Below are 27,155 nucleotides of genomic sequence, written 5' to 3' on the forward strand. Positions count from 1 at the left end.
TACTCTTTTTTTTTTTTTAAGATTTTTAAAAATTTATTTGACAGACAGAGATCACAAGTAGGCAGAGAGGCAGGCGGGGGTCGGGGAGGGGGCTGGGGGAGTGGAGAAGGCTCCCTGCTGAGCAGAGAGCCCGGTGGTGGTGGTGGTGGTGGTGGTGGTGGTGGTGGTGGTGGTGGTGGTGGTGGTGGTGGTGGTGGTGGTGCTGCTGCTGCTGCTGCTGCTGCTGGTGGTGATGGTGCTGCTGGTGGTGGTGATAATGATGATGATTATGATGATGATGATGATGATGATGCCGCCGATGCCGGGCTTGATCCCAGGAGCCTGGGATCATGACCTGAGCTGAAGGCAGAGGCTTCAGGCACCCCTGAAGATATTCTTATGAATTATTTGACAAGGCCTTAAGCCACTAACAAAGCTATTTGTGATTTCTATTTCACACTCTCATCTGGAGGAGAAATACAGGAAAGTTGTTAGGAAATGTAGAAGAGACCATGAAAGATGGAGGCTAAAACCCAATTTAGATCTGGATTTTAAATCAGTACTCAACCAATAAAGCAACTCTTGGGATGGTTATAAAAGCAGAAATGTGACAAGCAATGTGGGGAAGAAGAAATGAAATAGAAGGCCTATTCCCTACTTTCAAGGAGTTTATCATCCAAGTGGAAAGCAAGAGGACAAATTACTTGGTAGTTTCTAATCAGGTGGTGGGTTCCTGTGAGAAAGAATGACACCTGATTCCTAGGGTGGGCCTAGTGGGGCTGGAGGAAATAAACACTTATTTCATAATGCTGATAGGGAAAATAGAGCTAGCTCAGAAAGAGTTATATACTTAGATGAGGTGACATGATTTGGAAAGTGACAGAGCCTGGATTTGTAGGCAAAAGTATTTTAAGCCCAGTTTTTTTGTTTTATCAGCTAGAGCATAGGGAAAAATGGGAGGGGAAAAGGATTTACAACTGGCATTCAAGAGCCTTAGTGGGGGAGGGTATGACTTCTATTATGATTAAAAGGAAGGAAAGTAGAATAAACTTGATGGTTATCTAGAAGGCAGGAGTGGTCCAAAGAGGATTACTGTTAGCAAATCCCACAAGAAGGTTATACACTTAATTTCTTGTCTGTCGGTAGGCCTCAGAATTCTTTCAATCTCCCTAGAAGAGCATCAGAAACAGTTCTTCCCTTCTGGAGAGAGGGTGTCCATAGTTTTTAATCACATTTTCAAAGTTTTCTGTGATCTAAAACTAGTTAACAATAGGACTTGGTCTCTTTACTTCAATATATAACTGATTAATAATAATTTTTAAGCATTTAAAATTTTCAAATTATACTTCATGAAAAAAAAAAAAAAACTCAGGTCATAAGTACCCAAATACAGTTGAAAATGCATGAAGGGGCAGATGTAATGTCATTTACAATAAAAAATTTAAAAAAAATTATTTATTTATTTGTCAGAGAGAGAGAGAGAGCACAAGCAGACAGAGGCAGAGAGAGAAGCAGAGGCAGAGAGAGAAGCAGGATCCCCGCTGAGCAAGGAGCCCAATGTGGGACTTGATCCCAGGACCCTGGGATCATGACCTGACCTGAAGGCAGCGCAGCTTGATTGACTGAGCCACCCAGGTATCCCATATTTAAAAAATTTTAACTGGATTGTTTTTTCACCTCTCCAAGGTATAATTTATCATGGTTTGTTCAGTTGTGAATAGCCTCTTCATCTTATATTGTGTTTATATGAAAGGCATAAAACCCAGACTTTCCAGATAAGTTATCTATAACCTTTTCTAATGTAATATTGCTTTCTAAACTGTATTTTAAAATATTGACCCATCTTACATCTTAAATCCTTCCTTGACTCATGTTCTTCTATATACCCATGCTTCACCCTTTTACACCCAGATTTCCTAAAAAGAGTGCTGTCTACTTTTGCACCAGTCCCTCACTCCTCAACCCTTCCTCCTCTTCCCCCTGAGCCCAACACACACAGAGTCTGGGTTCAGCTCTGGTTCTCCACTGACACTGCACCCGTCAAAGTTACTAGCAACCTCCCTCATGCTAATCTAAGGGGTATTTTTCAGTTTGAATCTTACCCAACCTCTCTCTCCCAGCTAATGATAGTGCTCTATTCTTGAAAGCCTCTAGTAAGGAATGATCTCTTAGAAACATTACTCTCCAGGCTTTCATCCAATCTCCAGCTCTTTCTCTTCCATTTCTTCTGAAGGCTCATTTTCCTTTGTCCAGCCTTTAATTTTGGTGTTTCCTGGGGTTCTCTTCTAGGGCTTCTTCTCATGTTACCTCATCTCCTCGGGTAATCTCATCTAACTCTGATTTCAAGTACCATCTCTGTGCAGTTGACCCCAAATCTTTATAACTGCCATGGATACATGTAAGTGGACATATGTAGTGATTATCTCTGCATCTGTCTCCCAAAGGATTAGTTGTCTTTCCTTGTATTCCCACAACATTCTGTACTTGCCCACATCATAGCATTTTCATAGTATTTATCATAATGTTAATCATAATAATTACAATAATAATTATAGTTAGTTTCCAGTCAAATTCTGTTTTTTTCTTTCTAGACTGTAAGGTTCTTGAGTGAAAGAACTACACTTGTTCATTATTGTGTTTCATTTCCCCTCTACTGCCATCCTGACCGGGTTTTGAATTTCAAGCATATGGCTTAGATGGGATTGATCCCATCCTTAGTTCCAGGGGTGGGCCATTAATGGTTTACATAGATTAGCATAGCTCTCCCAACTCTGGCACAATGATTGGATCACTAGGTGGGGGACCAAGGCCTAACAATTCTACTGGTATTAAAATCAAGAGTTGTTTGTTTGTTTTTTTTTTCCCCCTGGGACTGCTGGGATATAGATATTTTCTTTATTCTCTTGGATTTTTACCTGAATGGATTTTACCTGAAAGGAAAACTGCTGGCAGCCACCTGCGTCCACAAATGGAGGCCTGAGAATGAAGTTCACACAGAGAGATTAGAGCTTTGATAGAGAAACTGGATTCTTGAGATCATTGTTGCTGTCCCTGGATGCATCTGTACCTGAACTTTCCATCTACGTTAGGTCTGGTTCTGATAATTAGTTTCTTTTTAAAACTATGCTAGTTTAGTTTGGTTTTTCTATCATGTGTAACATAGAGCATCCTGACTGGTCAACTCAACTAAGACCTGCCCAGACTTCTAGATCTCTATATCCAAATGCTTGTTTGTCATTACACCATGGGTTCTTTTTTTTTTTTTTTAAAGATTTTATTTATTTATTTGACAGAGAGAAACCACAAGTAGATGGAGAGGCAGGCAGAGAGAGAGAGAGAGGGAAGCAGGCTCCCTGCCGAGCAGAGAGCCCGATGTGGAACTCGATCCCAGGACCCTGAGATCATGACCTGAGCCGAAGGCAGTGGCTTAACCCACTGAGCCACCCAGGCGCCCCTACACCATGGGTTCTTATGGTATCCTATATTCAGCATATCCCAACCTGAAGTTATTTTCTCCCTTTAAGTCATTCTATTTTCTGTTTCAGTGTTAGATATCTTAATTCATCCATGTAAGTTGAGCCAGAAATTTGGATATCATCCATGACTCCTCCCTTTCTCTTCTTTTCTCACAGGCAGTCATTCATGAACTTGGTCCTGAATCCTAAATAGCCCTTAGTATTTTCTATTCCCCTCCATTCCTATGGCCTTTCTCTGAGTTCATGCCAGCATTATCTTGGTTTTGTGTACCAGTCTTACCACTAGATTCTCAACCTTTATTTTGGTACCCTATAGTTAATTTTCCACAATGCATCCAGAAGACACTTTCTAAAATGTTCATCTGATCATGTTTTCTGCTAAAAAATCCCTCAGTAGCTTTCCAAAGTGTTCTGAATAAAGTATGATCTTTTACATTTATTTTACATATTTTTCTTAATCTAGTTCAGTATTACCACTAGATTACATTATAGGTCACTGAATTTTTATATTTTATCATGCCTCTAGCCTTGCACGTGCTCTTCCATCTGCCCAAAACACAACTCTCCTGCCCACATCCTCTTTTCTTTAGCTTCTCCTATTTTTATTTTTAATCCCTATTCATTCCTTTCTTCAGAAAATTCTTCTTAATTCCTCCAGAAGGCTAATTGTCTTTCTTTGGATCCCCATGGCAGCTGCACTTGGCCACTTCATAACATTTGTCACAGTGAACTAAAATTGCCTGTCAAATTCTTTTTTTTCCTACTACACTGTAAGTTCTTCAAGTATAATAATTATATCTTGTTTATTAGTGTATTTCCAGGTTCTAGCACAGTTGCTAGACACATTAAATATATTAAGTATCTGAAAAGTATTTGTTGAAAAAATGTTTGTCATAGAAATGTGTCATTATATAAAGGAACTTCTTTTGTATACGTCTAATAGAATTCTGAAAATTTCAAACCAATTTATTTTATACTGAAGGTAAAAGTTTGATTTCTTAAAAGCATTTATCACAATATGCAATAACTCTTTGTTTACTTGTTGGTTTCTTTTTTTTTTTTTTTTTTACTTGTTGGTTTCTTAAGGGCAAGAACTCTACCTGTCTTGTTATTGTACTCTGAGCACCTAGAACATAGTAGGTGCTTGATGTCACCATCTCTCTCTTTTTTAAAAGATTTAAAAAATTAATTAATTAATTAGTTTGTTTTAGAGAGAGAGAGCACAAGTAGGGGGAGCAACAGAGGGGGAGAGAGAAGGAGGGGGAAAAAATCTTAAGCAGAGTCCTTGCTGAGCATGGACCCCCACATGGAGCTTGATCTCACAACTCTGAGATTATGAGCTGAGCTGAAATCAAGAGTTGACACTTGGGATGCCTGGGTGGCTCAGTGGGTTAAGCCACTGCCTTCGGCTCAGGTCATGATCTCAGGGTCCAGGGATCGAGTCCCACATCGGGCTCTCTGCTCAGCGGGGAGCCTGCTTCCCCCTCTCTCTCTGCCTGCCTCTCTACCTACTTGTGATCTCTGTCTGTCAAATAAATAAATAAAATCTTAAAAAAAAAAAGTTGACACTTAATCCACTGAGCCACTGAGGTGCCCCATTATCTCCTTTTGATTGTTTCCATTATACAAAATTCTCTAATATCTTCTGTTTTGAAAAAAGAAAAACAATATTCCTTCTCCCTATCTCCTCTCACTCCTCATTTCTCTGCTCCCTATCTCAGTAAAACAGAGGAATGGCTTATATTTGCTTTACCACTTCCTTTCTACTCTTTATTTTTTTGAACACACTCCATTCAGATTTTTGCTCACATGAGTCCACTGAAACTACTCTTGTCAAGATGTCCCTGCTGAGAAATCTAATGGACACTTAAATTTTCAGTGACATCCAACACAGTTGATCCTTTCCTCCTTTTGGACATATTTTCTTCTCTCCTTATTCTTTGCTGGATCCTTTTCTTCAAGACCTATAAGTGTTGTCCTCATCAAATCTTAGTCCTGGACCCCCTTCTCCACATATACATTCTCCCTAGGTGAACTCCTCCATTCCATTATTTTAAAATTTTATTTATGTATTTGACAGACAGAGATCACAAGCAGGCACAGAGACAGGCGGGGGTGGGGAGTGGGGGAAGCAGGCTCCCTGCTAAGCAGATAGCCCAATGCGGGGCTCGATCCCATTGACCATGATTCCAGGATCATGACCTGAGCTGAAGACAGAGGCTTTAACCCACTGAGCCACCCAGGTGCCCCTCCATTCCATTATTTTAAATGCCTCCAAAATTTATCTTTCCAATCCTGTCTTCTCCCCATATATTCTACTCAGAATCTCTACATGGATATCTAAAAGACAATTCAAACTCAAACACAATCCAAACTTATTACACTTGATTTTCTTTTTCAAACCTGTGCTTTTCCTAGTCATTCTATTGGAAAATGACTTCCATTTAGTTGCTTAAGGGAAAAATCTAGAAACTAATCCTTTGTTTTTCTTTCCCTCACTTCTGTCAGAAGTCCTGTTGACTATATCTCCAGAATACTCGTTAGTCATCTTCCACTTTCACTGAAAACGCACAGTAGCCTCCTATACACTTTCTCTGCTTTCATTCTCAATCTTTTATAATACGTTCTCCTCAAAGCAGCCAGAGTAATCTTCTAGAGTCATTAATTGGAGCATGTCCTTTTCCTGTTTTAAAATCTTGCAATAGCTCCCATCACATTTAATCTAACCTCTTTGCCATGATTTACAAGGTACCTACATAATGTGGTACATAATACTCCCCATGTCTTTGTAACCGCCTCTCAAACATCTTCATCTTCCCAGAGTATACTCAGCTCTTCTGGCCTCTTTTTTCTTCTTCAAACAAGTCAAACCCATTCCTGCCTCAGAGCCTGTATAATTTCTTCTCTTTGCCAGAATGTTCTTTGTCACCTTCTTCCCACTGCCGGTTCCTTTTCATTGTTTAGACCTTAATTTAAATCCCATACCTTTTGAGAAGGCTGTCCTGACCACCCTGTGTAAATCTGGCCTTCACCAGATGCTTGCTATCAACTATTTTGTTCCTAGCTCCTAGCACAGCTTGCAAACATCTTGTTTATTTTGCCTGTTCCCACTGAGAACTAAGTTCTCAAGAGTAGGGACTTCTGTGTTTAGCACAATGTCCTCAGTTCCTACAGCAGACCTTAGAGACCTCAAGAAATATTTGGTTGAATAAATGAATGTTTAGGTTTTCTGGTGTCTCTAACTACTGCCATTCCTTTATCATATAGCAGTAAACCATCAATTGGTTTAAGAGTTTTTAAAACTGAGATACTGGAGTGCCTGGGTGGCTCAGTTGGTTAAGTGTCTGCCTTCGACTCAGGTCATGATCTCAGTATCCCCAGAACAAGTTCCACATCAGGCTCTATGCTCAGCAGGGAGTCTGCTTCTCCCTCTCCGTCTGCCCCTCCCTCTGCTCATGCACAAACTCTTTCTCTCTCTCTAACAAATAAATTAAAAATCTTAAATGAAACAAAACAATAGCAACAAAAAACCAATGAGGTACCCTGAGTCCTTCAGGCAGTGATCTAGATTCTGAATGTCTTGTTCTGTGACAGTGAAAACTTAACTTGTTTTAGGAAAATTTAACACAATTGAGGCATGCTTATTAGCATATGTTTGAGAGAGCAATATTCCAATTTTATTGCCACCTTTCCCTGTATCTGTAACCAGAAGAGAGTGCCCTTGTCTTTTATATTATTGGAAATTATTTTCAATGTAGTCTGCATAATTAAGTAACTTGTCTTCTTTTATAACAAACTTGTATCATATTAGTGCTTTCTTATTCTGTAATTTGAATATTACCCTGCCACATAAAGGAAATATGATGAATGAAAGCTAGTTTTTCTGTACCTTTCAAACATAAGGCTAAATGAAACTATAGAAATGAAATTATTATATGATTAGAGAATAGTAAAACGAAGTATCTCTTATGCAAGCAGTAATGTTCTTTCCCTTACTATTAATATCTATAATTATCCCATGAAGTAACTTTTTCCCAAGATGAAAGCATACAAGGTTATTGTTTTTAGAAACTTACTTCTGAGGGAACAGGAAACACTCTTCTCTGTGCCAGCCATGAACAAGCCATGAATTCTCAGTGTCAAGGGTTCTGTATATACAGGCTTGAGATTGTTTCCACTTGAAATCATTTAGTGTAACTTGCTAGTATAAGGGCAAAATAAAACATTCCCAAATGATTAATTGATTTATAGGATGTGCATATTCTCACTTTAAAAAATTGCATTGACTTCATTTTTTGTTAACAAAAATTTTATTTCATGTTCACATCTTTTGGGGGTAGGTGGGTGGGAAATAGTTTGAACTGTGTAGATTCTCTTATATGTAGATTTTTACAGCTTGGTACTATAAATGTATTTCCGTTATGATTTTATTATTTTCTTTTCACTAGCTTACTTTGTCATAAGAAAACATTATGTAATACATGCTTATATAATACATGCTTTGTGTTAACTGTTTATGTTATCAATAAGGCTTCTGGTCAACTGTAGGCTTTAAGTAGTTACATTTTGGGGGAGTCTAAGTTATACTTGGATTTTTGAGTTGCAGGGGTTGGGGCTCCTTGCCCCCACCTTGTCCAAAGGTTAACTGTATACATAATTCATTTTGCCTTATTAAAAATCTTTCCTTGTTTGGTGTCAGAATCAGAGGATTATCTTTACACAGAGCATATTCCTGCTGTTTTGAATCTGTATTGCCCAGTAAGTTTTGGAGCTTGGGCAATGTGCAGTGAAGTTATGAATGAATCTTAACTTGAGAACCTCAAATGTCACCTTCTCACAGAGACCTTCCCCACTCCCTCATTTCATTGCTTAGCTCTCATTACCTTGTTTAGTTATTTATTATCTCCTTATATAGAAAGTTAGCTTTGACTTTGTGTTTACTTTGGATCCCCAGTACCTGGACCAAGGGCACTTAAGCATTTGTGGAATTAATAAATTAATTTCTTAAGGCATGTGGGTGGCTCAGGTCCTGATCTCAGGGTCCTAGGATTAAGCCTCATTGGGCTCCCAGCTCAGCAGGGAGTCTGCTTCTCCCTCTCCCTTTGCCCTTCCTACCTACTGGTGCTCTCTTTCTCCTCTCAAATAAATAAATAAATAAATACATACATACATACATATGGCCACTTATTTTATAGTTTAAACTCTAGCTGCAAATTAGTGGAAGTTGGTAGCCACTCAAGGAAAATACATTGATTTGTCTGCTTAATTAAATGAAATATTCAAAAAGTTTTTTTTTTTTTTTAATCTATCCTTAAAACCACATACCAGTTATTTCTTGACATCCATATTTACCAGAGAATTTTATCCTACAGTACGAAACTCCAATTCTGGAGGGGAGTGGGTTAATAAATGGTGCTGAAAATTTGCAAGACCACTTTGATCTGAATCCTGATAAAATTTGGCGTCCCGGGTTTAAAAAGAGTGTAAGGTCATTTTTGAGCAATGTTCTTTCTCCCCCCCCCCCTTGTAATGCGCTTTTTCTCGTATCGAATCCATTTGCTTATATTTCCACCGTGGAATTCCCCTCTCCCTACCTACCTAGGCGTTCAGATAGAGCTTAAACCCTATCGTTAGGGTAGTGAGAAACGCTGAAGGCGGCTGCCCGCCCGAAGATCCTGGCCGAGGCCTTTCCTGCTGGAGGTCAAAGCTGTGGCGAGTGTCTGGGCAGGGCTCTCCACCAGCCGCGCGCCGCCAAACTCTGAGCCCACACCCCTCGCGGCCCTGCACTGGCAGGCCAGTGGCCCCCGCACCCAAAGTCCAGACTAGGTCGCGCGCCTTTTCTGCTCAGGGGTCCGCTGGACCGGCCAGAAGCGCGACGGAGGTGCGAAACCTCGGAGGCTGAGGAAAGGATGGCAGGCGAGGGTCGGCAGCCTTGGAGCTCTAAGCATCTCGGTCGTGGCTGCCGGAAGAGGAAGCTTTCTGCATTCCAAAGTACCGGGAGTTGTTCCCGCACCACCACACCGTAGCCTCAGAGAGCAGCAGACAACGTCACGCACAACAACCCCGAGCTGAGCGCGTTCCCCCTCTTCTTCCCCAGGCAGCTCTACTCCCCGCCCCTCCCCTCCTTTACTTGCACACCACGCCCCGTGAGCTGCCACGTGAGGGAATCCACTAGTCAGCCTATGGGGGCGAACTCCGCCCTACGCCTCCGCCTTACCCCCAGCTCCCCGCTCGGTGCGGCGCCACGTGATGCGGCTCACCGCCAGCCAATGAACGCCGGCCTTGCCTCGCGCCCCGCCCCGCGCGCCGTGGCCGTTTGAAGTGACTAATTTCTGTCATATGACTGAGGCGCTCATGGGGGTGGCGGGGCGGCTCTAGGAGCGGGGGCCTAGCGAGCGCCCTAAGGAGCGACCCTGGTTTGGCCGTGGTCAGCATGGCTCCAACACTGTTCCAGAAGCTCTTCAGCAAGAGGAGCGGGCTAGGCGCGCCCGGTCGGGACGCGCGGGATCCAGATTGCGCGTTCAGGTAGGGCGCTGCGGGGTGTGGGGGAGCCGAGCCGATGGCCTTGTGGGCTCCGGGCTCCAGATGTGCAGGGGCCTTTGGCATTCCTGCCCGCGCGGCCGCGCCGCGCCGGGATTGGGACCTGGGCCCGGCTGGGGAGCGGCTGGGCAGCTGCGGACCTGAGCTGGAGATTGGAGGGAGGTCCTCTTCGGCCCACCACCCCCAGCCCAGCTCTTGCCCCTTCCCCCTCCTCCTGGCCGGTTTGTTTACGTCCTGCCCCGCTGCCACACGCGGCTGTGCCTTCCCCACCGAGCACCGCGGCCTGAGCGTAGGTTCCACACTCCTTTCTGGCAGCGAGTAGAGTTGGGAGCGGGCTGGGCTGGACCTCAGCCGCAGTCCTCGGGGCCCAGAAGTTATCCCCTCCTACCCGAGGCCAGTCGCTCTGTGGGTGCTTCATTCCAGCCCGCTTGCTGTTGTGGGGGAGAGCTGCCCGTTTTGTGCAACCTTCTAAGGGTAGAGGGCTGGAGGAACGAGTAGGCAAGGTGCCGTTCTTTCTAGTTTCTTGGAAACTAATATTGGAGGTGTGCAGTTACCGGAACGAGCGGTCTTAATTGTTATCGAAGGAGAAAGGTGAAACCTAAGAGGTTATGGTTACTTCTGACTAGACTGGAGCAGGAACGAATCAGAGGAAGCACGGCGTTAGAACTGACCATGGAATCATCCTCTTACAACTGTTACCAGAAAGGGGTCTTTAAAAATTGAAAACGATAGCGAAGTATTTTGTGGTAGTAAAGGCTTTATTAATTTTTGGTTGCAGTACCTGTTGCTGGTAGAAAAACTTAACTGGAATTGTAAGACAATGTAGTAGAATCATGAATTCAAAGTAAAATTGAATTCATGTGGTTTCGCCAAACCACGTTTGAAGTAGAGATGATGTCTTTCACATAGCCTTCATACTTCATACTTGCTGCGGTGTGGAAACTTGTTAAGTATAACTAGGCTAAATGTCACATATCACTCAAACCTGGTAGGACAGCAAAGAGCCCAGTTGTTCAGTAGTAGTAGGAAAAAATGAGAGTCTGTTAAAATTGCAACAGGCAAAAGTTTGAAATGACTGTACCACACTGGTAACAGGTTTTCATATCCTTAAAATTATTCACCCTCTCTTGTTAATGGAGGTCACATTACTAAACACTCAGTAAGTAATACGTGTAGAATTGTAATACTAAATGGAAAGAACTAACTTTTAGAGGAAAAATCACGATGTGAACATCCTGGAAAAATGTTTAATGAAACAGTTTTCTAGATTTGGGTCTTTTCCACTGGGAAATAAATGTCAGGCCATACTCATCAAATGAATTTTTAAAAACACTTCTTTACTGATTTTCTCTTGAAAAACGAAAGTGTAGTCTGGATAATACTGCGTTGAGACATTCAGTAAATCAGGAGTCAGTACAAAGCAGGTTGAGGATATTAAAAAGGTGACACTTGATTAGGCTTTCTATTTCTGGGCAAAGATTGACTTTAGGGTACTCAAGTTTCCAAGGGTCTGAAGTCATACATATGAAAAAAATTTTTCATGTCTATTTTTAAAAAACGTAAAGCCTACTATATAGTTGTGTAACACTACTTTAGAGTTGCCTAAGCACTTTCTTATTAGTTATCTCATGTGATATTTCACAACAACCTTGTGAGAGAGAGAAAGTGTAGATAACTATAGGATCCTTTTTCCAGTGGAAGTAAGAATTATGTATAAGCCCAGTAAGTGCAGTATGATTTAGAAGTGATTGCTTTAAAAAAATAAAATGTGCGCAAGTGGACGTGTGAGAAAATGAAAACTAGTTAGCATCACACAGGTGGTAACTTGAAGATCTAGGTAACCCAGGTCATTTTTTTCTTTTTTTAAGATTTTATTTGTTAGAGAAAGAGAGAGAGAATACAATAGGGGGAGTGGCAGGCAGAGGGAGAAGCAGGCTTCCTGCTGTACAAGCAGCCCAGTCCAGGACTAGATCCCAGGACCGTGAGATCATGACCCGAGCTGAAGGCAGGTATTTAATGAATTGAGCCACCTAGGTATCCTTGTAATTTTTTTAAACAACTTCATTGAGCTATAATTAACATACAGTAAAATTAAGCCATTCTAAGTGCACAGTTCTTTGAATTTTGTTACATGTTTACAGTTTCGTACACCACCCCAGTGAAGTTTTAGAACACCTCCATCCCCCCAGAAGTTCCCTCATGACCCTCTGTAGTCAGTTCTTAACCCATCCTCATTCAGGGCAGTCAGTGATCTGCTCTAATGAGTGAAGTTTTGATTTTTCTAGAATTTCCTATAAATGTGATCATGTTTATAGTCTTTTCTGTCTGGCTTATTTTAACTCATCATCATCAGTGATGATTTTGGGGATTTATTTCAGTTGCACTTATCAGTTTCTTCAGTTTTATTGCTGAGTAGTATTCCATTGTATGGGTATAATACAATTTCTTTATCCATTTACTACCTATTGACAGACCTTTGGGTTGTTCTCAGATTTGGGCTGTGAAGAACAATGCTGCTGTGAACATTTGTATGCAGATCTTTATGCAGACATATGCTTTCATTTCTCTTGGATGGTTACCGAGGAGTGGGATTACTGGGTCATATGCAAAGTATATACTTCCAAAAAAATTGCCCAACTTTTCTGAAGTAGTTGTATCATGAGCAGTGTGTGAAGGTTATGATTGTTCCATGTCCTCCCCAATACCTGGTATCCGTTAGTCTATTTTTTTAATTAAGATTTTTTTGTATTGTGAAAAACACCTAATAATGTTTATCACGTTGACCATTTTTGAGACTTCTTGATTATAGCCATTCTCGTGGATGTTGTGGAATCTTGTTGATCTTGTGTGTGTGTTTTTAAGATTTATTTATTTATTTTGGAGGGAAAGAGCATGCACAACTGGGAGGGGCAGACAGAGAGGGAAAGAGAATCCCAGGCAGATTCCTTCCTGAGTGCAGAGCCCAATATGGGGCTTGATCTCATGACACCCAAGATCTGGACCCAAGCCAAAACCAAGAGTCCATTGCTTAACCCACTGAGCCACCCAGGCACACCCCTTATTGTGGTTTTAATTTGCATTTCCCTAATAACAAATGATGTAACTCAGGTTTTAGTATATGTGCTGCCGAAGGGAGCACAACTCAGGTTTTAGAGTAGATTAAAATTTCATTCCAGTAGACCATGCTTTCCTTTCTAGAAACTTTTTTGGGTTTTGTTTTGGTATACTTAGTTTAAGTTGTTGAATCTGACTTGGACACAGCCTTTGGCAATTAACGTATAGCTCAGCATCCAAGAGTCTGTTCCTAGAGTTAGCAACATACAAGGCCCAGTGGTAATAAGTCACAGTAGGGCTCTGAGATAGGAGAGACTTTTGATATGAATGAAGCTTTAGCCTTGAAATAGTCTTTCATGGTCACCCCATTGGAAAAGGTGGTCTGGGTTCACTCCTTTCCCTTCAGTTTTCACTTTTATAAAAGGTCATTACTGTATTGATTTCTGTGTGTTTGTCTTATCTAAGCTTCTTGAGCTGACAGGCGTGTGAAGGATATCACAGGGATGTTATTTCAGTAATTTATAGAATTAAAACAGTAACTTGCTTTTATATTTTTGAGGATTTGGGAAGGAACGTGGTTTCTAGGAAAACATACTGTTTGACGTTTTTTCCATCAGGCCACTTTGTAGTGAAAGAAAGAATTAACTGTAAGTCCAGTAAATACATATAAAATGTACATACAAAATGATTGCTTCAAAAATAAAATTCTTTGAAAAATGTCTAATTTGGTGAAGAAGTTTGTTTCAGAATTAAATGTCTGTAGGACATAATTCATGTTTTGTTAAAAAATTGCTGTATTTTTGTTCTATTCGTAATGCATGAGCATTTGCTTTTACCAGAAATTCTTATATTGTTGTAACAATCTCTTAATTGTTCTTTTTTCCATCACTCTTGTCATGCTCCAAAGTATTCTCAACACTTTATCCTTTAAAGAATGCAAATTCTGATTATGATCAGCCTGCAAAATGGTATAGAATTTAATATCTGCATTACAGAGTTATTTTAAGGATTCAAAGAGATAAGTCATGTTAAGTACTTAATGCAGTGCTTAGCACATGACATTCAGGAACCAGAAGTTGTAAATATGATGATTCTATGCTTATGTGTAAAACCATTCAGTTTAGGCCCAAACTCCTTAAAGTGGCCCGTATTGTGTGACTTTTGCAGTCTGTAGCCTTGATTTTTTTCCCCCTAATTAACGTAAGGTTTTTAAAAACTGAGCCATCATTCTATTATTATGCTTAACAAAAATTCCCTTAATATGATCTATTCTTAGATTATATTAATATTTTCTCAGTTGTTTCAAGATCTCTTGTGGATTTGTTTGATTTAGAATCTTTTTTGGGGGGGGTGGAGAGGGAGGTCGGGGAGGAGGGAAGGGGAAAGGAGCAGAGGGAGAGAGAGAATCTTAAGCAGGCTCCATGACCCTGAGATATGACCTGAGTTGAAATCAAGACTCAGATGCTTAACCCCGTCAACTATCCACAGGCGCCCCTGTTAATTCAAGAATCTTTAGAGTCTGCATATTACATTTGCAGTTATGTTGCTTAAGTAATTTTTTTCTATAACAGCCTCCCCCACCTTTTAAAATATGATTTCTTATTGAAACTGGGTTATTTTTCTTATAAGGTTTCCCACATTCTTTATATGGCTCTTTGCTTCCTTATGGTTTACTCTAATTCAGTGCACCCAGCATTCTGTGTTTTAATAAGCCTCCTTTAGGTTATTCTGATGCTCAAGTTTGAGAACCACTGCTATAACTTACCTCTGTATCTAGAAAGCTGGTAGATATTTTATTAGATTCAGGTTCTTTTTTTTTTTTTAAATAAAAATATCTCATAGATGTTTGTTGTGAATTTCCTACCCATTAGAGTTACATGGTGTCTGGTTGGTTTCCCTTTAGTGATGCTAAGTTTGGTGAATAGTGTTGTCAGCCTTGTTCTTACATTTTAAGATTTCCCTTTCCCTAATTGTTTTAGCATCTTTTGTTGATTATTTTCTGAATCTATTATCTTATCAGGGGTTATAAAATGGTGATACCCTGATTGTTTAATTCCTCCTGCATTTATTTCCTAGAAGAAATTTCTCTTACCACCTGTTTTGGTGAAATTTCTCTTACCACCTGTACAGGAAAGGTAGCATATAAGTTTGATAGTTTCCCTTTGTAATGTGTCAGAATAATTTATAATGAGTTGTTTAGTGAAGGTTTTCACTTTGTCATTTTTTGGTATCAACACAAGCTTGTATTTTAATCTATTATAGTCAAATTGTCCCATATTTGGCCAGTAGGAGACTTTTAAAGTTGATTTCTGTGCCCTTGTGACATGATCTCTTTAATCTTTGGTAACTTGTGCTTTCTTTTGGCCTTTTATTAATCCCTTCTCCCTGTTACGGCCCTGAACATGTTTTAGATTCAGTGATGTTCCATGCTGTGCTGTTCCCTCTTCTTGGCATAGTCTTCTGTTCTTTTTTTGTTTGGCTTTTTGTAGTGATCATCTGGAGTTAACCTAGGTATTCTTCCTCCAGGAAACCTTTTCTTATTTCTCCCAGAGTGAGTTAGGTTTCACTGATATTTTCTTCCATAGTTTTGTATTTCCTTCTGTGACATCTATTGCAGTTGTCATTATTTGTCCATATCTCTCTTCTTTGCTTGAGTTCTCGTCAACTTCAAGGTAGATTTTGAAGTTAGAACCCAGTAGATTGACCTCTTGGATTGTTTATGGGGAACAGATACCTAGGTTTTGGACTGGAATCCCTAAATAGATGCAATTTTCTGAGGGAGAGAATATAAGACTGTGGAAGTATGACTTGACTAGCCTATCACAAGTAGCAGCCTTCTTCTCTATTCTTTATCACACACATTTTGTACTCTTCATAGCTTATTTTATAACTTACCATCTGTCTTACCCAAGTACACATTGTTGTGCCAGTATACAGCACAGTGCCTGAACATATGCTCAGTAAATATTTATAGAATGGACGTATGAAATAATTTCAAGGGCAGAGGGAGAGAGTCAAAAGTTCTCTTTTGGACATTTGTTTTAGTTTTACTTGCTAGAGAGAGATACCTGCTTAGAGATTGACAGTAATAAAGTAAATGTGGAGTTCACACCAGAGGTTGATTCACAGGAGAATTGGGACCGGAGATAGAATATGGTCACTATTAAGACTAAGGGAATGGATGAGATCATCTAGATCTGTAGCTAGATGTATTGGAAAGAGCAGGTCTTTGCTCTGAGGAAATTTAAAATGTACAGGTGTAGGAGAGGAAAGTCTACAGAGAAGAAAATGGCAAGAGAAACATTGGGAAAGCCAGGGTTGTGTGGTGGTAGGACAGCTCCAAAGGGAAAGTGTTTAAAAAATGATAATGTGATGTACTGTTTTCTGTATGCTGATTGCTGACAGGTCTTATGAGATGACAAACAGAAAAAAAGTATCTATTGATCTGTGGAGTTGGAGATAACTGTGGTGACCTTTTTTTTTTGAGATGGGCATGTTTGGGGGAGAAAGTGAGAAAGATGAAGATAGATGTGGAGTAAATGAGAGGTGAGAAATGGCTTCACTGCTACAGCTTTTTTTTCTAGGAGAAAGTCTTTAGTACTGTGTTATTTTTTCACTTTCAGTATCTGATTTTATGTCACATTTTAAGCAAGCTTCTGAAGTTTTTTTTTTTTTAAGATTTATTTATTTGAGTGAGAACATACACAAGTGGGGGAGCAGCAGGCAGAGGAATAGGGAGAAACAGGTTTCCCACTGAGCTAGGAACCCTCCATGTGGCTTGATCCCAGGACCCTGGGATCATGACCTGAGCTCAAGGCAGACCCTTAACTGACTGAGCCACCTAAGTGCCCCTGAAGTTCTTTTCTTTCTTAAAGAGTTTATCTGTTTACTTTGAGAGTGAGTGAGAGGGAGAAAGCGCTAAGTGCAGGTTGGGAGAGGGGCAGAGGCAGCGGGGGGAGAGACAGTCCCAACCACACTCCAGGTTGAGCCTAGAGCCCATTGTGGGTCTCAGTCCCCTGACCCTGAGATCGTGACTTGTACTGAAATCAAGTCAGATGCTTAACCAACTGGACCACCCAGGGGCCCCAAGCTTCTGAAGTTCTTAAGCTGGCTTTTTACTATTGTCAATATTTGTAAGAACTGTATTTCAGAAATTTTGCTTTATCAATGTCATTTTTAAAGATTTGCTGCATTTACAAGGTCTTTTGTTACTTAAAAAAATACCACCTTTCCATAAATTGTATCTTTTAATGCTGTATTAGAAATGGTAAGCTTTTATTTATTTATTTGTCAGAGCACAAGCAGGCAGGTGGCAGGGAGAGTGAGAAGCAGGCTCCCTGCTGAGCAAGAAGCTCCATGTGGGGCTCAATCCCAGGACCCTGGGATCATGAGCTGAAGGCAGATCTTTAACCGACTGAGCCATCTAGGTGCCCTGAAAGTTTTAGTATTCTTTACAGAGAATCCTGTGGGATCATATCTTTCTTATTAATGTGGGAAGCTGAGAATTGTAAGTAATTACATATTAATCCTTTTTGGTAGCAGTGTTTGGTCCTTAAGAGTCTAACTTTCCAGTAAGAAATGCAAATATATTTTATTGTTAATATGTTTGTTTTTCTTTGTCTAAGCGGGAGTATTAGATTTGTTTTTCAGAGCCGTGTTTATTGAAAGAAAACAGGTAACTGAAAAATACAGCTTCAGTTTATAAAACTTGTACCTCAAAGTGACAGTTTAAGATAGAGGTATAGGAAGATCCTGAACTTGCCTCTTCTCATGGACACAACACATCTGCAGCTACATTTGGAATAATTTCCTCTGAAAAAGATCTGAAAACTACATGAACAGTGCCTCCTCAGCAAAGGATAAAAGGACCGTGCCGAGATGAGGAGAGGCAGGGCTACACTCTTGCCAAAAACTGCATTCTCTGTACGGTGACCCCAAATCAGGAGGGATCTTACTCTTTTTTTTGAGGAGCAAGGAGGAGCAATCTTTTCCCCGAGTAGGGATCTTTCCCTTGTGCCAACCCTTGGATCTTGCACCATCGAAACAAGCCCCCAAAATGTAAGACCAGTGGGGATTATGTCTAGGAGAACTGAAGAATGAACTATAAGGAATGGAGAAGGAGAACCCTTCTCTTAAAGGGCTTGTGTGCAGACCACTTGCCCCAGGACCCAGCAAAAATGAGCATACTGAAAAGCGCCTAGACTATTATATGAAGGAGAAAGTTTTAATCTTTAATCTTAAAAGGACTGCCAGAAAGGCAGGAACCTGTTCGGACTCTCTCTGGGAACAGAATTGCTGGTAGGTACTACTTTTGTCATCTCATTCTCTCTTGCTCATGCTAGCTTTGGTAGGCCCCATTTTGGCAATCTCCTTTTTAACCTGCTAGCGTGGGTGGGTGCACCCCACCCCCATGTGCCATGTTATAGCCAACCTGCAAGCATCTCATACACCTTTGAGCTCCAGTTGCACTACAGCTGATTGGGCAAGTTCCCTGCCTCTCTATGCCATAGTCAGCTGGGCAAGTGTACCTCAGTCGCCACACTGCAGCTTCATAGCTGATTGTTGTGCTCAGTCCATATGGGGGATGCCCTTTGAATGCCAAGTTCTGATTTCTGGGTGGGACGGAGATTGCAGTTTTTGGCCCCACAGGTTATTTCCTGCAAAAGACCACTCTTGCAAGACTGTGAGAGGTGGCTGTTACACTGAATACAAAGAATAAACGGAGAGAACCAGGTAAAATGATTAGACAGAGAAATATGTTCTAATCAAAGAACAAGACAGAACTTCAGAAAACGACTTCACTGGGCTCCATTGCTGTGCATGGTGCCTACTTAAAAAGAAAAGAAAAGAAAAGAAAAGACTTCACTGAAATGTAGGTAAGCAAACTACCTGATAAAGGATTCAAAGTAATAGTTCTAAATATGTTTACTGAATTTAGGAGGGAAATGGATGAACACTGTGAGAACTTTAAAAAATGTAGGATATATAAGAAAGTAGCATACAGAAGTCACAGAGTTGAAAAATACCGTAACTGCACTGGAAAATATATTAGGATTTCAACAGCAGACTGGATGAAGCAGAAGAATGGATTACTGAACTGGAAGACGAAGCAATGAGACTAGCCCAGACAGCTGCAAAAAAGAATTTTAAAAAGTAAAGATACCTTAAGGGACCTTTGTGTCATTATAAAGGTCCTAGAAAGAGAGGGCGAGAAAGGGGCAAAAAATTTATTTGAAGAAATAATGGTGAAAACTTCCTCTGTATGGGGAGGTAAATAAGCACGCAGGTCCAGGAATCCTAGAGAGTTCCAAATAAGATAAAGAGATCTACCAGGATCTCAAATAAGATAAAGAGAATACACCATTTTAATTATAATTAAAATGTCAAAAGTTAAAGAGATACTTAAAACCATCAAGAGAAAACAGCACTTTATATACAAGGGAAACCCCATAATACTATTAGCAGATTTTTCAGCAGAAACTTTCCAGGTCATAAGAGAGTGGTGTGATATATTCAAAGTAATAAAAGGAAAAATTTGCAACCAAGAATACTGTACCTGGAAAGGTTATCTTTTAGAGTAGTAATTTTTCAGTTATGCAAAAGCTAATGGAGTTCATCACAACTAAATCAGCTTTACAAGACATATTGAAGGAATTTCTTTAAGCTCACAGTAAATGGCACTAATTAATGGTAAAAAAAATAGTAAAATAAAAATCTTACTGGAAAAGGTAAATATACAATAAAGGTGATGGTTTAATCACTTATAAAACTAGTGTGAAGGTCAAGAGACAAAACTAAAACTATAATAACTTACTAAGGGATATATAAAGTAAAAATATGTTAACTATAGTGTCAAAAACATAAAACATTGTGGAGTGAATAAAGATGTACAGTTTTGGAATATATTCAAGTGTGAGTTGCTGTCAACTTAAAATAGACTTATAGTCAGAGGTTGCTATATGTGAACTTCATGGTAACCACAAAGCAAAAACTTATGGTAAATATATGAAAGAAAATGAAAAAAAAAATCTAAACGTGACACTGAGAAAGTTATATGAAGAATGTTAACACAAGTGAAGAAAAAAAGAAAGGAACAGAGAGGAACTACAAAACCAACCAGAAAACAGTGAATAAAATGGCAATAAGCACACACCTATCAGTAATTTTTTTAAAGTAAATGAACTGATTCTCCAGTCAGAACACATAGAGTGGCTGAATGGATTAAAAAAAAAAAGACTTAACCTGTATGCTGGCTATAAGAGACTCACTTCAGAATAAGGACACACGGGGCACCTGGGTGGCTCAGTGGGTTAAGCCACTGCCTTCAGCTCAGGTCATGATCTCAGGGTCCTGGGATCAAGTCCCGCGTCTGGCTCTCTGCTTGGCAGGGAGCCTGTTTCCCTTCCTCTCTCTCTGCCTGCCTCTCTGCCTACTTGTGATCTCTCTCTGTCAAATAAATAAATAAAATCTTAAAAAAAAGAATAAGGACACACACAGACCGAGTGTAGAGGGTTGGAAAAAGATATTCCATGGAAATGAAAAGAAAGTTGGTGTAGCTCTACTCCTATCAGACACAAAATGGACTTTGAAACAAGAATGTAATGAAAGATGGAGAAGGGCAATACACAATAAAGTGGTCAATTTATGAAGAAGATAGAGCATTTATAATATATATGCACTCAGCTTAGAAGCACTAAAATATATAAAGCAAATATTGAGAGACCTAATGAGAAAATTTAGCAGCACATTAACAGTAGGGGATGTTGGGATGCCTGGGTGGCTCGGTTGGGCAGTTGCCTTCGGCTCAGGTCATGATCCCAGCGTCCTGGGATCGAGTCCCACATCGGGCTTCTTGCTCGGCAGGGAGTCTGCTTCTCCCTCTGCCTCTGCCTGCCATTCTGTCTGCCTGTGTTCGCTCTCTCTCTCTCTCTCTCTCTCTCTGATGAATAAATAAAATCTTAAAAAACAAACAAACAGTAGGGGATGTTAATACTCCACTCTTATCAGTGGATAGATTAGACAGAATTGGTAAGGAAACATTGGTCTTGAATGATACATTAGACAGATGGACTTAATATATATGTATACATATATACATATCTATATCTATATATAATATATATAGATATTTAGAGAACATGTCATCCAAAAGTAGCAGAATACATGTTCTTCTCAAGTCTACACGAAACATTATCCAGGATAGATTACAATATGTCACAAAACACCTTTCAGTAAGTTCAAGAAGATCGAAAACATATCAAGCATTTTTTCAACCATAGTGATATAAAACCAGAAATCATTTATAAGAAGAAAAATGGAAAAACCACAAAATTGTGGAGGTTAGAGAACATGCCGCTGAACAGCCAGTTGGTCATTGAGGACATCAAAGAAGAAATAAAAGTATATCTAGAAACAAATGAAAACAGAAATGTGACATAACCACATATAGGTCATACCAAAATGTTTGGGATGTAGCAAAAGTGGTTATAGAAGGGAAGTTCATAGTAATATAGGCCTAACTCAAGAATCATGAAAAATTTCATAAACATCTAACTTTATGCCTAAATAAAGTAGGGAAAAAAGAACAGGGTGTACCCAGGTTAGTGGAAGGAAGGAAATAATATAGATCTGAGTGGAAATCAGTGAAATAGAGGCAAAAAGACAAAAAAAAAATCAGTGATACTAAGAGCTGGTTCTTTGGAAAGATAAAAATGAGAAGAAACCTTTAGCTAGACTAACTAAGAAAAAGAGAGGGCTCACATGAAAGAAATCAGAAATGAAAGAAGTTACAACTGATAACTATAAAAAATCACAAAAGACTACTATGAACAGTTATATACCAATAAATTGAACAACCTACAAGTAGATAAATTCCTAAAAGTGTACAATATTCCAAGACTGATTCAAGAAGAAATAGAAAATCTGAATAAAGTAGTAAGGACATTGAGTCAGTTATCAAAAACCTCCCAACAGACAAAAGTCTGGGAACAGATGCTTTCATTGTTGAATTCTACCCATCATTTTAAGTTTTAATATCTATCCTTCTTAAATGATTCCAAAAACATTGAAGTGGAGGGAATGCTTCCAAACTTGTTTAATGAATTAGCATCACTGTTATACCAAACCAGTGTTGGTGAAGATGTGGAGAAAAGGGAAGCCTTGTACATTGTTGGTGGGAATGTAAATTGGTACAACCACTAAGGAAAACAGTATGGAGGTTTCTCAAAAGATTAAAAACAGAGCTGCCAGTAGATCCAGCAGTTTCATTTCTGGGTATCTGAAGAAAATAAAAATAATTTGAAAATATTTGTGCACCCCTGTTTAAAATTTGCAGCACTATTTGTAACAGTGAAGGTGTGGAAACAACTTAAGTAGTGTCTATAAGTGTTTATCTAGATGAATAGATAAATAAATGGGTATGAATAGATAAAGAAATGGGTATGTGTGTGTGTGTGCATGTGTGGCATGCACATGCATATTCATGTCCAGTGGACTATTCAGCCATAAAAAATAATGCAGTCTTGCTATTTGTAGGACCACTGATGGACCTGGAGGGTATACTGCTAAGTGAAATAAGTCAGATAGGGAAAGACAAATACTGCATGGTTTCATTTGTAAGTGGAATCTAAAAACAAACATGAACCAAACCAAACCAAACCAAACTCAGACTCATAGATACAGCGAACAGAGTGGTGGTTGCAAGGGAAAGGGGTTGGGAGGGCCGGGCAAAATGTGTGAAGAGAGTCAAGAGGTATAAACTTCCTGTTGTAAAATAAGTAATGGGTATGTTATGTACAGTGTGGGAAATAAAACCAGTAATAATATATTCACTTTGTATGGTGATAGATGGTAACAACTTACGGTGGCAGTCAGCTTGCAGTGTGTACAAATGTGAAGTTACTGTGTTGTGCACAGGAAACTAATGTTGCATGTCAGTTTTACTTCCAGAATAAAAAAACATGATTGAACTGTGGGACAAAGTCAAGTAACCTAAGAGATATGTAAATGAGGTCTGATAAGGAAATAGGGGGAGGATCTTGTTCAGAAACTTTTTCAGATTTGATTAAAAGGATAAACAAGCACAAACATTCAAGAATTTGAACAAACATAAGCATGAGAAACATGAAGAAAATTACATGAAGGTACATGATAATAAAATTATTTAAAGTTAGTGAAAAAGAGAGGTGCCTGGGTGGCTCAGTTGGTTAAGCAGCTACCTTTGGCTCAAGTCATGATCTCAGGATCCTGGGATTGAACCCTGCATTGGCCTCCCTGCTCAGTGGGGAGTCTACTTCTCCCACTCCCTCTGCCCACCACTTGTGATCTCTCTTTCTCTTGTCAAATAAAATCTTAAAAAAAAAAAAAAGGTTATTGAATTTCTTTTCTTTTTTTAAAAGATTTTATTTATTTATTTAACAGAGAGAGATCACAAGTAGGCAGAGAGGCAGGCGGGGGTGGGGGGGGAGCAGGCTCCATAAGCAGGGAGATCAATGTGAGCTCAATCCCAGGACCCTGAGTTCATGACCTGAACTGAAGGCAGAGGCTTAATGAGCCACCCAGGTGCCCCATTTTTTTTTTTTAATGTAATAGCTTCACTGATATAAAATTCACATACCATACAGTTCAGCCATTTAAAGTATAAAATTCAGTTCTTGTTAGTTTTTTCACAAAGTTTCATGACCAATACCACAGTCAGTTTTAGAACATTATCATCATCCAAAAAGAAACCCTGTACCATTAGAGTAACTGTCAGTTACCTCACCCTCTACCACCCACCCACCCTCTCCCAGCCTTAGACAACCATTAATATACTTTTTGTTTCTATAGATTTGCCTCTTCTGGACATTTCATTTAAATGGAATCATATAGTATATGGTCTCTTGTGACTGTCTTCTTTCACTTAGCATTATGTTTTCAAAGTTCATCCATGTTACAGCATGAATAATTCCCTTTTATTGATGAATAATATTTCATTGTATGGATGTACCACAGCTTATCTGTTCATCAGTTAATGGTTATTTGGGTTGTTTCCACTTTTTAGCTGGCTGTTATGAGTAATGTTCCTGTGAACTTCTGTGTGTAAGTTTTTGTGTGAACACATTTTTATTCTTCTTGGGTATATGTTAGGAATGGAGTTGTTGGGTCATATGGTAACTCCATGTTTAAAAATTTAAATTTTTCTATGTTTTCCATAGAACCCAATGATACATCTTTGTGGTGCTGTGAGGCAGAATAACTTCCAACATAAAACCGATACCTAGTAAAACTTGTTTGAGATTCAAGGCAAAATACATGCATTCTGTAGACAGAAAAGTGAGAGAATATCACTAATAGAAGAATGTTTTCAATACAAGAATATATGGAGTAAGAAATGAACAGCAACATAAAATGGTATACCTGGGTAAATCTGCACAGTTATTGGCTGTATAAAAACAACAAACATGTCAAACATAGAGCTGAAAGACTGGAAAATAGTGCCATGAGTGAAGGGTTTTTTGGTTGAGATGGAGAGAATGAAGTAGAATTAAAATATTCTAAAGTTCTGGGGTGCTTGGGTGGCTCAGTGGGTTGGGCCGCTGCCTTGGGCTTAGGTCATGATCTCGGGTCCTGGGATCGAGTCCTGCATCCGGCTCTCTGCACAGCAGGGAGCCTGCTTCCCTCTCTCTCTCTCTCTGCCTGCCTCTCTGTCTACTTGTGATCTCTCTTTGTCAAATAAATAAATAAAATCTTTAAAAAAAATATTTTAAAGTTCTTTTATCCTTTTTATGTATATGTAAAATACCATTTATATGAAATTTGAGAAAATGGAAACTAGTCCCAAGTGACAAGAAGCAGAACAGCTGCCTGGGAATGGGGTGTGGGGTGAGTGTGAAGTGGGGAGGGAGGGGGAGAGAGAGAAGGATTATAAATGGAAATGAGGAAACATTTGGGCCTGATTGTGGTGATGATTTCACAGTTATATATATAAATCAAAACCTACCAGATTTCATACTTTAAATAGGTACAGTTTAGTATACATCAGTTATACTTCAATAAAGCTTTTTTTTTAAATCTTCAAGGCAAAAAAAAAATCCTATTATTCTTGAAATAATTTTCTGGTCACATGGTTTTCAGCAGTCTAAGTTTTTTTTTTTTTTTTTTTTTAAAGATTTTATTTATTTATTTGACAGAGAGAAATCACAAGTAGATGGAGAGGCAGGCAGAGAGAGAGAGAGAGGGAAGCAGTCTCTCTGCTGAGCAGAGAGCCCGATGCGGGACTCGATCCCAGGACTCTGAGATCATGACCCGAGCCGAAGGCAGCGGCTTAGCCCACTGAGCCACCCAGGCGCCCCTCAGCAGTCTAAGTTTTTAATTCCAGTTAGTTAACATAAAGTGTTAATAGTTTCATGTGTACACATAGTAATTTAACAGTTCCATATGTCGCCCTGTGTTCATGGCCGGTACACTCCTTAATCCCCATCACTTGTTTAACCCATCCCACCAAGCCCCTCCCCTCTGGTAGCTGTCAGTTTGTTCTCTGTGTTCTCTATAAGAAACGGTTTCTTGTTTTGGCTCTCTCATTTTCTCCTCCTTGGTTTTGTTTCCTGAAATTCCACGTGAGTGAAATCATACGGTATTTGTCTTTGACTTATTTTGCTTAGCATTATGCCCTCTAGCTCCATCCACGTTGTTGCAAATGGCCAGATTTCATTCTTTTTTATGGCTGAGTGATAATTCCATTGTTTATATATACACTACATCTTTATCCATTAATTTATCAGTGGGCACTTGGGCTGCTTCCATATCTTGACTATTGTAAGTAATGCTGCTATAAACGTAGGGGTACCTATATCTCTTTGAATGAGGTTTTTGTATTCTTTGGGTAAATACCCAGTAGTGCAATTCTGGATCATAAGGTAGTTCTGTTTTTGTTTATTTATTTTTATTTTAGAAAGAGAGAAAGCGTGAGTGAGGTTAGGGGGAGAATTAAAGGGGGGCAGAGAGAATCTTAAGTGCTGTGTGCCCAGTACAGAGCCCAACATGGGGCTCTTACACCCTAAGATCATGACCTGAGCTGAAATCAAGAATTGGATGCTTAACTGACTAAGTCACCCAGGTGCTTCTCTATTTTTAACTTTTTGAGGGACCTCCGTACTGTTCCTGAGTGGCTGCACCAATTTTAGTTCACACCAGTAGTGCAAAAGTGTTCCCCTTTAAATCTCCATATCCCGGCCAATACCTTTTGTTTCTTGTACTGTTGATTTTAGTCATTCTCACAGGTGTGAGGTGATATCTCATTGTGACTTTGATTTGTATTTCTCTGATGATAACTGATGTTGAGCATCTTTTCATGTGTCTGTTGGCCATCAGATGCCTTTTTTGGAACAATACCTATTCATATGTTTTGCCCATTTTTTTTTTTTTATTTATTGACACAGAGAGAGAGAGAGAGATCACAAGTAGGCAGAGAGAGAGGCAGGCAGAGAGAAGAGGAAGCAGGCTCCCTGCCGAGCAGAGAGCGCGATGCGATGCGGGGCTTGATCCCAGGACCCTGAGATCATGACCCTTGCCAAAGACAGGCTTGTCCTGCTGAGCCACCCAGGTGCCCCTGTTTTGCCCATTTTTAAGTTGGATTATTCATCTTTGGGGTGTTGAGTTTTGTAAGTTCTTTGTATATTTTGAATGTTAAACTTTCATTGGATTTGTCATTTACATGTATCTTCTCCCATTCTGTAGGTTGTCTTTTAGTTTTGTTGATCGTTTACTTCACTCTGAAGATTTTTATTTTGATATAATCACAGTGGCTTATTTTCGCTTTTCTTTCCCTTGTCTCAGGAGACATATCTAGAAAGAAGTTGGTAAGACTGATGTCAAAGAATATGTTGCCTGCATTCTCTTCTAGGGCTTTTATGGTTTCACGTCTCCCATTTAGGTCTTTAATCCATTTTGAGTTTATTTTTTGTGTATGAGGTAAGAAAGTGGTCCAGTTTCATTTTTGCATGTTGCCGTCCAGTTTTCCCAACACTATTTGTTGAAGAGACTGTCTTTTTCCCACTGTACATTGTTTCCTGTTTTGTTCAAGATTAATTGACTGTATAATCATGGATTTATTTCTGGGTTCTCTTC

At 39.6% G+C, this 27,155-nt stretch overlaps 1 protein-coding gene and 1 long non-coding RNA gene across 3 annotated transcripts in view; one reads left to right on the top strand and one right to left on the bottom strand.

The window, feature by feature from the left end:
* Positions 1-5: 5 nt before the first annotated feature.
* Positions 6-9,566, bottom strand: LOC309862174. The gene is made up of 4 exons (XR_014310327.1): positions 9,054-9,566; positions 7,532-7,656; positions 2,910-2,955; positions 6-1,179 (listed from the first exon to the last, which is right to left on the bottom strand). It is a non-coding gene; the product is annotated as an uncharacterized lncRNA (long non-coding RNA).
* A 199-nt stretch (positions 9,567-9,765) lies between these two features.
* Positions 9,766-27,155, top strand: part of FNIP1 (folliculin interacting protein 1) — a 149,421-nt gene continuing 132,031 nt past the window's right edge. Inside the window, exon 1 of one of the 2 annotated variants that reach the window (XM_082725636.1) lies at positions 9,766-9,980. In XM_082725636.1, coding sequence (XP_082581762.1) covers positions 9,889-9,980 — 92 coding nt within the window. In that variant the 5' untranslated portion in view covers positions 9,766-9,888. The remainder of the gene's footprint in view (positions 9,981-27,155) is intronic. The other variant, XM_082725635.1, reaches the window with a different exon arrangement.

Source organism: Mustela nivalis (genome assembly GCF_964662115.1).
Source record: "Mustela nivalis genome assembly, chromosome: 3".
In the NCBI taxonomy this organism is placed as follows: Eukaryota; Metazoa; Chordata; class Mammalia; order Carnivora; family Mustelidae; genus Mustela; species Mustela nivalis.